The following is a 14,985-nucleotide window of genomic DNA, read 5'->3' as shown; positions in this document are numbered from 1 at the left end:
TCAGTGAGTAAATTTTGAAAAGTAGTTTAATCATTATTTAAAGCATTACTTCTTTTCTAATGCAGTAGACACTACTCGCAGGCTTTCAAAGTCACTTTGAAATGATCTAAAAACAGTTCATTTTCAAATAGTTTTTGGTTTTAGTCATAGTTTTAGTGCCCTATTTAAAGAGCGCCAGCAGAGTATGTGACTGGAGTGGCAACAATTTCCCCTCCGTGCTCAAAAGCATTCTTTAATCACTCCACGCCAGCTCTACTCCGGCTTGTCCATTTCCCACTCCTCGCTCACTCCACGCTCCTGGATTAGAGAAACCCCACTCAGTGTTCACTCCATGGCAAAATTAGCAACTAACTACCTCTCCACTGTAAAGTTATTTCAGTATGATTTTTAAAATCACAACCTTCCATGCAGAAGATGTATTAAATGAAAATAAATACACAATTCTAGAAGAAAAGCTACAATGTGCTTTATTATCACTATACTACTATACTAACATTAGCCCAAGAATAAAATAATAATTTGTATAGCTTACTTTTGAAACATATCGGCAGCATTCTCTGGGTTTGATCAATTAAATTGCTAGATGCAAAACAAATTATCTTCTAAAAAACATTAAATTAAATCAAATAAATAAAAAAAACATTATTAGTCCTATGCATTAGTGCCAAATGATTGCCTATTATTTTCTATTATTGAACTTTTTTAATTAACCTTGCCCTATAATGCTGTGAATGAAAAAAATAAATAATAAAAATAAAAATCTCAGAATGTTCTACACTTTTTTTTTTTTTTTAATCAGTTCACTTTTCGATATAATAGCATTTGAATTTAAGATTTTCATCTGCAAATGTAAAATGCATAAATTAGCCTGCGGCACTAAGATGAGAATAGATTAATTTCAAACTATGCAATATTAACATGTTGATTAGCTCAGTTGGTGTTTTTACGTTGTTAAAAGTTCAATTCTATTTAATGTGGGACATAATAGCCTACAGTTAAGATTGAGATGCATTAGATTAGAATGATGATATGATTATTCTAAATATTTAATAGGGGAGAGAGATATAGGCCATTATTAGTATAGGATATACTGACCTTAAGATTTTCTCTCCACATGTGAACAGATTTCACATGTGGAGATATAATATAACATAACACAACAGATATAACACAAATGGAGTCAGATACAATTAAACTGGAAATGCACATAGGATGATATACAATTCACCAAGACTGTATAAAAGGTATGTCATAACTTTAACATGTAATAAATAATAAAATGACTATAAATGTCACTCAGAGCAGAAAACAAAAATATTTGTAACTTCTGAATGAGAATTGTTAATGGTGATGTACCCGGTAGACGTGTACTCGCCGGTCACACATCAGACTCACCACATACGGAGATAGTGGAAATAATATACACTCACTAAGCACTAAGGTTCAGCAGATTACAGGTACTAAATAAGTGTCGCAAGACCAAAAAAATTCAAACAGTAAGATAGTATCTTGTTGCTAATTTCAGTAACATATTACAGTATGCTGTCATTAGCAAAATGATATGAGATGTGACAGTTTTGAGATAAATCAATGACAATTTGAAAAAAAAATAAAAAAAACTCTGGATATGGCCAAATGTGATCATTAAACAGCAAAGGAATGTAATTTATTCAATATTATAGGTCACAAACATTTAACATGGAATCAAGAAAAGATTAAACTGAAAACTCATAATTTGTATCTGAGACTTTATGACGTTCTTTTAATCAAGTCCTTATCTGGAGGCTTTTTATTTGTTGATTATAGTATCAATACAGAGATACCAGTGCTAAAATATTGGTATCGAAGCAACCCTACAAAGCACATTATTATGAAGACCTGTACACCTATTTATTAATATGATTATCTAATCAGCCAATCATGTGGTAACAGTGACATTAATAAAATCATGCAGATACAGGTCAGGAGCTTTAGTTAAATGTTCATATCAACCATCAGAATGGGGGAAAATATGATCTCAGTGATTGACCGTGACATGATGGTTGGTGCCAGATGGGCTTTGTTATTGCCGTTTTTTTCTTCATTTTTTTTGCAGTAATTGTTTGGTGAGATTAACACTGTCTAAAAGACAGCGTAAATTGACAATTAAATGCATCTATTTTTTCATCACATTGCTTTCCACAATTTTTCTCCACTAACACAATCATTAAGACTTTCAGTTTATGAAGAAAATATGGTATTTGATTGCAAGTGTTGGGTGGTTATGACTAGAGAGTGTGGTTGCCAAAAAATGTTTTTGCCCATTTTTAAAGGCAAGGCAAAAAAAAAAAAAAAACACAAGAACTAAATATAATCAAGAGGGAGAAAGAGAACAGAGGACTGTACATCTGCTTTCTCCAGATGGAATAATTAAAAGTTAACCAATCATGCATGTACTGGCTACTGTTCAAAGTTTAGGTCAGAGGCTCTTAATGTTTAACTTGGTACACTAAGTAACTTCAACAGAATGTGTGGTTTTGTTAATCTCTTAAATACGGTCTCACTACATAGTTGCTACTAAGGCTGACTTATAAACTTGATCCAAACAATCATTTCAAAGCTTTCAATCTGACCCAATCGAGACCATGAGGCTGTCCATTTGGCAAGTTATTGGGGAGAGCCTTTTTTTCTGAACAGTATCCCTTTTTTCCTTGCCAATTATTACAGTATAGGGCTGCATAATACTGTCAACAATCATAATTGTCGATTATTTCTATTGACATTGTAATCACGATTATTAATTTGACTTATAGAAATTTCAATATCTTATTTTGTGTGGGGTAAATTCAAACTATATTAGGCTACACTTCCAAAAACAAGTGAATGGTTTTCCTTAATTACTATTATAATATTACATTACAATGGGAGTGTTATAGTTTTGTCACGCCATTTCGGATCGGACATGTCTGTTATTGTTTACAATGCTCAAACGCTGGAAAAATTTTGTAAAAAGAAAAAAGTAACGCAATAGGAGTAGATCCAAATAAAATCAGCATAAAAGAAACATCCTCTCACTTTCAACTGCTTTTATTTTCAGCACACTTAACGTGTAAATATTCGTATCAACATAAAGATTCAAAAACATACAGACATAAACTGAAGTTTCACAAACATGTGCCTAACAGAAATGGAATAATGTGTCCCTGGCCACATCTGCAGTCCTCATGTCTCCATGCAGTATGCCTAAGGCACGTTCACGCAGATGGGCAGGGACCCTGGGCATCTTTCTTTTGGTGTTTTTCAGTATCAGTAAAAAGGTCTCTTTGGTGTCCTAATTTTTATAACTGTGACCTTAATTGCCTACCGTCTGTAAGCTGTTAGTGTCTTAACGACCGTTCCACAGGTGCATGTTCAATAATTGTTTATCGTTCATTGAACAAGCATGAAAACATTGTTTAAACCATTTACAATAATAATCTGTGAAGTTATTAGGATTTTTACTAAATTATCTTTTTAAGAGTGTTGTGATTGTCACTTCACAATTTGTTAATTGCAGCAGCTGTAATTGTAATCACGATTATTTTTCTCAACTGGAGCCATTATTTTGTTTTTAATGATAAGTGGATGATTCCATGCTAGTTAATGCATTTCATATAAATATCCTCATGATTCACATTGCGATGTCTTTGACAGCTCTGAAGTTTAACTTAAAGGAAATGTTTTTAAACAGAATATGAATGCTGCCAAGAGGGCTTAGCAATGAGACATTGATTTTTGGAGCTATGGAGATGGACTGAATGATACAGAACAGAGCGCGTCGATAAAATCTCCATTACAATGAGTCAGGATGACAACAACCTGGAATATCTTAACCACTGGTAATTCAGTTGCTGTGTTCTTATTAGAAAAAAAATAAAATATAATAAATAACATTGTCATCAAGACAAGTGTGCATTCTTATTTAGCTTATGGAATGCAGCATGAATATTGGCAGCCAAATGCTAGACATCAACTTAATTTCTTCACATTTAACTTAAGATACTTGTGATATGACCTAACTAAAAACATATTTAATTGTTTTTATTAAAAAACAGATTGATGGGAAAATAGGAGAGACTTGGGCACAAAGACTAAATATTTATTATTTATAAATACCAATTTAGTTACTTCAAATCTGCCAATATTTGTTAGCTATTTTTTAAGGTGCGTCATGTTTCAAAGAATCCTCAGAGGCGCCAAAGAGAGCAAAAAAATTCAACAACAGGAAGTGGAGCAGGGCAGTCAGCGGAAATGCCATTGAGACCGGCTGAGAGAGAGGCAGGATGACCAAAGCACGCCCAAGGGCAGCAACTATACGCATCTGCAAGTGTAACTGTGTGCTCTCTCCAATAAAACAAAAATTGCCTTAAGTCATTCTCCATGATGGTTGACTATTTGAGGCGACAAAAGCAGTATGTATATAAGTGAATTCTGAAAAATATTTATTAAAATATTGACTATTATTTTCTGAATCAGAAAAGAATAGTCTGATAGTATTCCGAATTTGATCATATTCTGATTATTTAGTCTATGTGTCAAGCAAACTAGAGATAAACCGATATTAGTTTTTTAATGTCCAATGTCAATATCCAGAGAGCAGGGTGCCAGATAGGCTGATATTTCACTCAACTTAATAGTTTGGTAATATTAAGTAAATGACAAATACATACATAAACTAATAAAAGGAATAATATTTGAATAAGGTCGTTGCGGACTTGGAGGACCTTGCTGTGATATGTCGATCGATCACTGCCATGGAGGTGAAGTTCTCTGAGGTGCTTACAAGTGTGGGGGATGTCGAGAAACAGATCGATTAAAGTCATCGGAGAGTGAATTATCAGCTAATCCGCTAGCAACCAAGGTGGATCTGGAGCATGTCTGCGAGAAGTTGGAGCACAATGGTGTGAGTAAGTCATCTTGTGGTACTCACATTGCAGCCAAGTAGACCAGCTCACTGAACATCCGCTTGACTGTTTGGGGAATCAGCGTAATCTTTTGCTGGTTCCACCTATTGGCTTGAGTTTGTTTTACAGATTATCTTTTCGGGGTTTGAAAATCTGCAGTCCTCATGCATCCATGCAGCATGCCTAAGGCACGTTCACGCAGATGGGCAGGGACCCTGGGCATCTTTCTTTTGGTGTTTTTCAGTATCAGTAAAAATGTCTCTTTAGTGTCCTAAGTTTTTATAACTGTGACCTTAATTGCCTACCATCTGTAAGCTGTTAGTGTCTTAACGACCGTTCCACAGGTGCATGTTCATCAATTGTTTATGGTTCATTGAACAAGCATGAAAACATTGTTTAAACCATTTACAATAATAATCTGTGAAGTTCTTAGGATTTGTATAAAATTCTTTAAAATACAATGTCCTGAGAAAGAGTCGTTTCTTTTTTTGCTGAGTTTGTTTTGCTTTCGGTTTAATTTGTTGGAGTCAATAAAAAGTTTTAAAGAGCACTTACCATTACTTTAACTTTTTAAATTTATTCAAGACATAAAAAACAAAAATGTCCTCTAGACTCATCTGATGCAGATCTTAAAGACTGATGTCTTTTCATACAGATTCAGTGATGACCCTGTACACTGAATTAATTTTAGAGGACAACTAGCATTGCCGCACATCAAGGACTAATCGTTCACAGTTCGTGAACAGAAGCAACTCAAATGTAAACGCTCGCTCTCATTATAATGGACAAATTAGCCAAACCAAAGTCTTTCTAGCAAGTCAGTCCACTTTGGAATGCTCTCGGGAGGCTATTTCCAGTCATGCTAGTGCAGCTCCGATCTACTTGAATGGAGAAAGACCAAAGTCTCAAAAATGTTTGGTCAAGATTATGATCAAAGAGCATACTTCAAATAAACAATAAAATCTGACAATACTGGTATCATAAATTGTGATTTTTTACCTCACGTTAAAAAAAAAAGATTTCCCAGCTTTTATAGCTAATGTGCATGCATGTTCTAGAGTTGATTGACAGGTGATGTCTGCATCTAAAAAGTTATTGGCTCTTAACTAAGGCGGGACTTCCTTTCTACATCCGTTGACCGTTAAGCGTTCAGAGCTCCATGGTTTGCGCATTCTAATTTCTCCCATTCATTTTAACAGAGGTGGCCATTCTCTGCTAAATAATCCCTGGCCAAACCCAGGTCAGTGCTCGGGCTCTCCATTATAGTGTTGGTACCCAGGTGGGCTCATTATTCACACCTCATCACTTCTGCACACCGGACAATGGAGTGCTTTTCCATCTCTAGGGAAGTCGGCCTAGCTCCTGGAGGCCAATCGTGCTGATGGAGCTGGTGATTCAGTCATGTTAGAAGACTTTTGAACCCTCTCTAGGTGGTGAGTAATGGGCCATATGGGTCTAGTCGCGATTCCCATCAAGTTCGTTTCTTGCCCTTAGCAGTTCTCTGGCATTAAAATTACTGGGTTTGTATTTCACACCACCTCAGAATTCACCATATGGATTGGAGCAGCCAGCAAACGACAAATACTAACACTGTGTCTCAACCAGACAGGACGCTGTGACGTTATCTTTTTCATAATAAGAGTTTTTGTCCTAACCAGCCGTGACACATGACGAGCGGCAAGGCTTTCTATTTTTAGAATGGTTTTTATTTCTGTGATGTCATGCCAGGCAGCGCAATCAACAAATGTCTAAAATTATTCTTATTGCAGTATATTAAAGCAGGCATCTCAGACTTAAATGGGATGGCATCACGCACTAACTGAATGTTCTGCTTGAGGTCTCGCTCTCTTTACCCGGAGCTCTGTCACACAGACACACACCGGTTCAGAATGTTAGTGGGGAGATATCCCAGCTCATTCCAACTTTCTCTCTGCTTCCCTACGTGGAGATCGGCGAAATAACAACAGGGAGTAGCGCGTGGACAAACAATCGTTTAAACAATCGACTGAAGGAGGATGCGATTCATAAAGTAAGTTGCCCTGTGTATGTGTGTGATTGTGTATTTATTCCCTCGGGGCTTGCTGTATAAAGCGTTATGAATAGTCAGTGAGAAAATGAGTCCCGTTCAATAGCGTTCTGCTCCGATTTCTACATTTTATTGTCAATAATCGTCATTTTAGTGTATGAATATCGCATTGTTGCGTCACGTCTGGTGTGGACAGGCGCATAGCTTATCGCTGGAATCTTATCGCATTAGTTAAGACGAGGTGTGAAGCTGTTCTGAACGAATGCAGATGTCATGCATTGTGGGAACAGCGACTTTAAAAGCTCATATTTCAAATTTGTGACAACAGAAGCAGAAAGGACTTTATTTGGTGTTCTTGAGAGAAATGTGAAATTAATAAGCGTTCAGAATACAAAGCAAAACTGGGGACTTTTGATAAACGTTTCATCAAAACTACACCGTACAAAAGATGCAAACGGAAAATAATATTCACAATCATATTCAGGATGTCAGAAAATAAACATCCTAGAAACAACTGGAGAGAAAAGAAAGAGGGATATATTCTCTAAGCAAACAGAAAAATCCTGCCCACAAACCTTTACAAGAAAACTAAAGAGAGGGTGTAACAAAGTGTCAGGTGTAATCATAACAAAGATAAATGACTCTAAAGTAAACAGAGGGCCTGGTACTCCCTTACATTCCCAACAGTGATTATTCTGTAGTTTTAGTCCCAAAAGAAATGTAATGAGCTCTTTGAGGAGACAGACAAACTTAAAAACATAAGGGCACTTATAAATGGCCATATTCATATGGTGACCTATTAGCTAAGTTTTGGAAAAAAATAAATACTGTATGTCAGGGAGGATGCTGCAGAAAAACAGTCGGTCATAAAACCCCAAAAAATAAATACAATACATTTGTTAAGGAATTGTCTGTTCTATGATGGGTCTGGATCCAATATTTCACACATACCTGGGGTTCTGTGTGCAGACGGACATGTGTTTCTCTGTGCTCTGATAAAGACCTCTTCACCACAGCACGATGCCGGAAGTGATAGTAATCTCCAAATACCTGGGGGGGAAGCTTCAGTTAGTCAACATCCTACAGATTCCATTAAAAAAAAAATATCACAGGGGGATTCCAGAGATTTGTTAAACCTTTCATATGGACCAAATATTGTATAATTAAATATTACATAAAAAACATCTATTATAATAATTGTCATATTTAAATCTCCTTGTGTGTTATAAAAAAGGGTGATTGTTTTTCCAACCATCTGAAAAATTATTTTAAAATAAAAAATATATATAATTGTAGCCAAAAGACTGTAGATTCACAATGCAAAAAATGTAGCTAATCTAGCTGAAATAATTAAGCCATATTTTACGCACTACATAACGAACAACACACAAACCGCAGAGAACTAAAATAAATTGTAGAGCAACACAGGACCGTACGGAACTAAAACTTAGAAGAACAGTGTGCCAGATGGTACACTAGAAACTGTGGATCAGATAAAAGCATGTGAAGTTAATAGCACCTAGCTTGCTATTTTTCCCAACTGTGATGAACTAAACAAAATATAAATATGTTGGACTTAGTTAACCGGAAAGTATTCACAGAGTCCAATTCCCCATAATGACAACGTGAAAGAAGTTTGTTTGAAATCTTTGCAAATTTATAAAAACACATGTACATAAGTATTCACAGCTTGTTTCTGTATCATTCCCCATATCGGTGCCTCGATACAATCCTGTCTCGGAGGTCTACAGACAATTCCTTGGACTTCATGGCTTGGTTTGTGCTCTGACATGCACCGTTAACTGTGGGACCTTATATAGACAGGTGTGTACCTTTCCAAATCATGTCCAATCAACTGAATTTACCACAGGTGGACTCAATCAAGTTGTAGAAACATCAAGGATGATCAGTGGAAACAGGCTGAATCTGAGCTCAATTTTGAGTGTCATGGCAAAGGCTGTGAATACTTATGTACATTAAAAGTACATTGTGATTTTTCATTTTTAATTAATTTGCAAAGATTTCAAACAGACTAATTTCACATTGCCATTATGGGGTATTGTTTGTAAAATTTCGAGGAAAATTAGGAATTGAATCAATTTTGGAATAAGGCTGTAATATAACAAAATGTGGAAAAAGTGAAGCGCTGTGAATACTTTCCAGATGCACTGTAAATAAGACCAACCGCTGTCTCTAAAATCAGTTGTTTCGGCAGAGCGCAAGGCGTACACAAATAATTATATTTAATGATTGTAATTTATATACAGCACTTTAACAATAGCAATAAATACAGCAATAAACTGCTGCAATTGACAACATATTTTCAGCAGGGCTGTCGAATTAACACATTAATTTTACACCATAATAAGGAAGATTCCTGAGAAATGATGCAACGCACCCGAGACGCTACACACGCATGTCTGACGCAGTAGACTGATGGGCTCTTAAACAAGCCCTCATAATAAATCTCCAACTGATTGACAAATTCACTTGTGAAATGGATTGCTGTGAACTGTATGTCAATGATTGACTTATGATCAATAATATGGTAGTAAACAATACATTGTATTCTAAAGCCGCTTTTTGTATTGTCTTATCAATGATTAACAAGAAATAAGAATATATAAAACATTTTTAAATAAAGATAACATTTTTAAATATTTAAAGATACATGTATAATTAAATGTATAATTAAATATTGATATAAATATGTATAATCTTTATATATTGAATTATTGTTATATGAGGAGCTTTCTCAGCAAATATTTGTATATGCGATTAATTAATCGGGACATCATGTAATTAATTCAATTAAAAATTTTAATTGATTGACAGCCCTAATTTTAACAGAAACATTTTTATATGAAAAATACCAAGCCGAGACTTAAACATCTTTGAGAGATGATGCAAAAGAATAGTTACATTTCAATAGATGAATCATTATGTTTTTAAATGCATTCATTTGAATGGACAGACATTTATGGAAATAAATTAGAATTACAAACTCCAGGTTAGCCATTTTTGCTTCTGAAGTTTAAAAAAAGAAAAAGATGGCATTAAAACATATCTAAATTCTCCATCTCACAAACTGCAAAAGTCTGTTCTCTAACAAAGATTCACATGTAAGAATATCTGAACCTTCAATGACGGATGCGTTGCTCATATACAAAAACCTGAAATTGAAATGCCACTCCTTGATGGATCACTGGTGTGAAGCTCAGCTGTCAACTCAACCATGACCTTAACAATCCAGATGGAAGACACGGCCGTACTGACAGTGCGAGTAAGCCAGACGCATAGAGACAGACATCTGTACGTGTCGAAAACCCTTACGTAAAAGCAACACTGATAGAGTCAATCTCCTATCAGCCGACCACACAACCACACATGACAAGCTCACCCAGAGGCTCAGACTCAAACCGGGTCAGATCAATTTCACTCTTTTTGATGAAGGTGAAATATGTTATGACTGGGCAAGAGTTTATGCTCCGTCAAGCTTTTTCACATTACAGACAGTGAGCATTACAGACTCAAAGCAAATAAAATGCTGTACAGCAAGACACTCATTCTCCAGTGCTTTAAACGAAGACTGGAAATATACTGTGTGCAAAATACAAAAGTACAAGCTAGTTCAGAGATCTAAGTGAAACACCATAGAACAACATACCATCATCAAACAACAATTACAGAGAATAGCAAATGAGTTATTGTGGTACTGTGGGGGTAATTAACCTTCGTACTCAAGGTGACAATAGATTGTAATATTAAACCAGGCATGCAATTATTCATAACAGCAGTTGACCTGAAAAAAAAAAAAAAAAAGATCAGAGAAGAATAGATGCTAATAGCCGCTATTGCGCCCCTTGAGAATGCAACGCGCATAATGGCATATGAAATCAAGCTTGCATTGTCAGCAATGTTTTTAAGTACTTGATACCTTTCAGATGATGCCAAAAGTACCGTTACTTCGGTAACAAGTCGAAACTAATATAAAAAAAAAGATATAAGGATACCAGTTTTTCTGCAGTACCGAGCACAAAGTTAACTGGTCCGTATGCACTGTCTAACTAAAAGGCTGCTTTTATATGCACACACTTATTTAAGCAAATGCTATGTAACTCTTTTTACACTGAATTGGACACTTAAATTAAAATCATATGTCCTAGTGTAATTATTAAAGTGCAAAATGATGCGATTTAATGCAAATGTAATAAATATACAGTCTGCATGTGCAGCGCGCGTTAAAGTAAATATGTGAAGCCGCTCATATGCTTTGAACACATTTAAATGACCATTGCGTGCCATGCTTGTTATAGTAACATAACAGAAGAGTGTGTACATTTACTGTGCAGTACCTACAGACTATATAATAAACATTAAATCGCTGCATTTTAAGCTTTTATAATCATACTGGGCCATATTACCAGCATCTCTGGAAGTGAGAATCTATGGTCAAAAACAAAGGACCAGAAAGCCTTCACATCAAAATAAAAGCTTGTTGTGTGAAACTGAAGAAATCACGACTAATATATTACTACCATACAGTTTAACATAATATTTCCTGTAATAATAACAATAATAATAATAATAATAATAATAATAGTTACAACAATTATAATTTAAGCAATATATCAAGGAGTGCTGTATGTACTGATTGGAAGTTTTCAATGTTATCATTTATAATGCAATTACCATGTGTTGTGAATCACTTTATTTGACTGACAAAAAAAAAAAAAAAAAAAAAAGACTTTTAGATTATGCTGTGAAGATCTTTACTGAAGCACTTAATTTCGGCTAATAAAAAAATAAAATGGTATGAAAAAAGTAATTCAATTTTCTTTTAATTAAATTGCATTAATTCATTTGATTAGACAGCATTTTGACAATGAAATTGAATTAAGCTTTAAACGGGGAATTTAAAACAAAGAATTAGGAGGAAAAACAGAAAACTGATTTCATAGGGTCGTACTTAAAGGATTATTCCTGGTTCAACACAATCATACAATGTTGATTACCACAAAAATGTATTTTGGACTTGATGATTCTGGGATCATGACAACCCTATTTCGGGAGTTGACATATTGTAACAAAATTTGATGTCCCAAATGCTTCAAAAACTTCTTCAATCAGGTTCCCAGGGGATTAAAGCATGTAGACACAAATATCTCCACCCAAACAACACCAGAGAGCAAATAAGTCTGACATCTGACAGCCAACTGGTTAACACAATTCCTAAGCCTGTAATCAACCACTACAAGGATCAACAAACTAAAGGCAAAAATAAACCGAGGAAAAACATTTATTGAATGTCAGTGACAAAATTGCGTATGGTGGTTAGTGAGGGAACAATGACAAAAAAATGATAGCGAATCAAATCGACTAGGAAACAGTGCGCACACTGACACGTTCTACCAGCACTCAGAGCTTCATTCCTAACACATAGGAAATAGAGTGAGGATGTGTCTGGGTGCATTGTGTGGTAAAGCGAAGAGACCCAAGAAAATAAATATGATCAATCTCAGACAGGACTGAATGTACAGGCTCCAGGGTGCTGGAGGCAGCAGATGGAGATACACTAGCCTTGTCATATCAGACCACCAGACAACTATCTCAACTGCCTGGAAACTTCTGAGAGGAAGGGCATGTGAAGGAGAAGGGAAAAACAATCTTACATCTACAGTAAAACTTACAATCCACATCTGAAAATGATATCAGTGTTGGTTACACAGTGGATATGCTTTTTGTAAAATGTACTCCTTATGTCTGGAAGCAACCTATAGGCTTCAATCCAGATGTCTTTTTTGTAGATGTCACTGGTCAAGACCAGACTACAATTTAATCTACAAATACCCCTTTTTTTTTTTTTTTACAATAAAAAAGGCACATCCGACAAGTATTTTTACGACAAGTATATTTACAACAAGAATAATTATAGTATAAAATGAACATAGCTTGAAAAGTAGATTGTTTTAAACATTACATGCCTGCAACACCATTCTGTCAACATTTAACCTATTATGGATGACATTGTCTATTCAAATCGTATTTATTGCTACAAAAAAATTGAAATGTTATGCTAATTTAATGCTCCAAATTTCTAGCGGGATTTTAAACAATTGAAAACATTATATGAAATGTAAAATTAAACAGCTCTTAAGCTGAGGTCACATAAGCCTTTGAACATGCAAAATCATTATATCAGATACCACAAAGGACAGAATATGATGTTACGCTCAAGGGCTTCTGGTTTTAAATACATTTTCAATCCAATATTGGACACACACACACACTTTAGTCATTCAAATTCACAGGTAAGAGTTCACCAAACTTGAACATTCAAGGAATGCAACATTTCTTTGAGCTTGTGTTTCTGGTCTCCTGTGTTCAGATATGTTTGAATGGAAGTGAACTGAGTGCAAAGTGTAATTTGACCGCAACATGATGATGCTTGGCTTCCATAGCTGGACAAACAACATTACCCCTGGAGGGTAAATACATAATTATGTTTACCTTGTTTATTTACCTTTTTTAAACTTATAGAATTTTAGTAGCATATTGAATCTGTGAAAAGTACCTTGTAACTCAGGTTATAACTACAAAGCAGCCCAGAGATTTAACCACAACAACACCCCCCCATTTGTTTGGCGAGGTTAATGCTTTGCTTATAAGCAGCAGACCTCTCAAGCTTGAAATCCTGAGACTAAGACCAAAGAATCTTATGCTTTAAGATGAGCAATAGCCAAGACGCTGAGGTAATGCAAGCATTAAATAACTACATAATAAAGGCCTCTTAAGAGCATTTCTTTACATAAGAATCCGACCTCAGTGTTTGACCCATCATTTGGGGGTTAGACCAGATGATCCAGTTTCGCACACAAATTAGAGCCATTATCTAAAATTAGCCTCCACCTTGCCTGGAGTCTAATAACTCATATCTGCTCCCTAATGGTAGCCAGCACATGTTCAATGGCTGAAACTTTAAATTAGGCTGACTAAAACAATGGAAATAAGCAAATTGTAGACAAGCCTGAGCTGGTGGTGCAAAACGTGCTGTTTGCTGTGGGAAAATGAGCTGACAGTAGGCCAACTATATTTGTGGTTCTTTTTGCAATTACAAGGCAAAATAACAATCCATCAGACTACTGAGATGCAAAAGCGAGCAATTATTTGTGAGTCAAAAATGAAATGGTTTCATGACAAGAGAGTTGGCGTTCAAAATTGGACATTAATTTTGTTGAGAACCAGCACTTAAACAGGGAATGCTGTGAAAACATCAGTTTAATAGTAGATTTTATCTTGCACAACATACATGAACATGACCAAATGCAAACATCTACTTGTAAACTGAACAAAATGTAAACAATAACAAGAGCAACAGGGCTAGTGTTCCGTACATCAGCATGGCTTTGAATAGCTGTGGGATATGGTCTGTGGCTTCATCCCTACAGCCGAATCACAGACATGTTGATATTGCTTTCACAGTATATAACAGTTCAAAAACAAAAAAGTTAATAACATTAAATTACTTGCATTAGAAAGGTGAAAATAGTTCCAAAAATTAGTGAAGCATCAATCAAAACTCTCTGTGCTGGTTTTGAACTACTGGTGTTCTTAAATGAATAAGGTTTTCTGCAAGCACAATCCCATCTCAGTAAAGGTGCGTACACACTGCCAGCGACATCGCGCGCGACTGCGTCTCAATCCCATTCATTTTCAATGCGAGCACAGCGACTTCCGGCGACACGAGCTGTCGCGACCGTTGGCGCTAGATGTGGGCGTGTCCAGTGACGCGAAAAAGTTGAGAAAAGTTCAACTTTGGAGCGACTAACGGAAGCGACAGCCAATAGGAGATAAGACGGGAGAGCTTACGTGATCCTTCTCTCTCTCTCTCTCTCTCTCTCTCTCTCTCTCTCGCTCAGCTCCTGCCGTAACGGAAAGATGGATGAAAGGCTAAATCTTGCAGTTAGAAATTTTCCAGTGCTCTATGATATGTCTCTTCCCACGTACAAGGACATTTTTAAGAAAAATACTGCGTGG

At 35.7% G+C, this 14,985-nt stretch overlaps 1 protein-coding gene across 3 annotated transcripts in view; it reads right to left on the bottom strand.

The window, feature by feature from the left end:
* LOC127618976 (furin-1-like) overlaps positions 1-14,985 on the bottom strand; it is a 139,087-nt gene that overhangs the window by 54,025 nt on the left and 70,077 nt on the right. For all 3 annotated transcript variants that reach the window (XM_052091870.1, XM_052091722.1, XM_052091786.1), the window contains one exon: positions 7,900-7,998. In XM_052091870.1, coding sequence (XP_051947830.1) covers positions 7,900-7,998 — 99 coding nt within the window. The remainder of the gene's footprint in view (positions 1-7,899; positions 7,999-14,985) is intronic.

The sequence above is a fragment of the Xyrauchen texanus genome, chromosome 1 (genome assembly GCF_025860055.1).
Source record: "Xyrauchen texanus isolate HMW12.3.18 chromosome 1, RBS_HiC_50CHRs, whole genome shotgun sequence".
In the NCBI taxonomy this organism is placed as follows: Eukaryota; Metazoa; Chordata; class Actinopteri; order Cypriniformes; family Catostomidae; genus Xyrauchen; species Xyrauchen texanus.
Note: the sequence above shows the minus strand (reverse complement) of the source record. Positions and strands in the feature narration are given on the sequence as shown.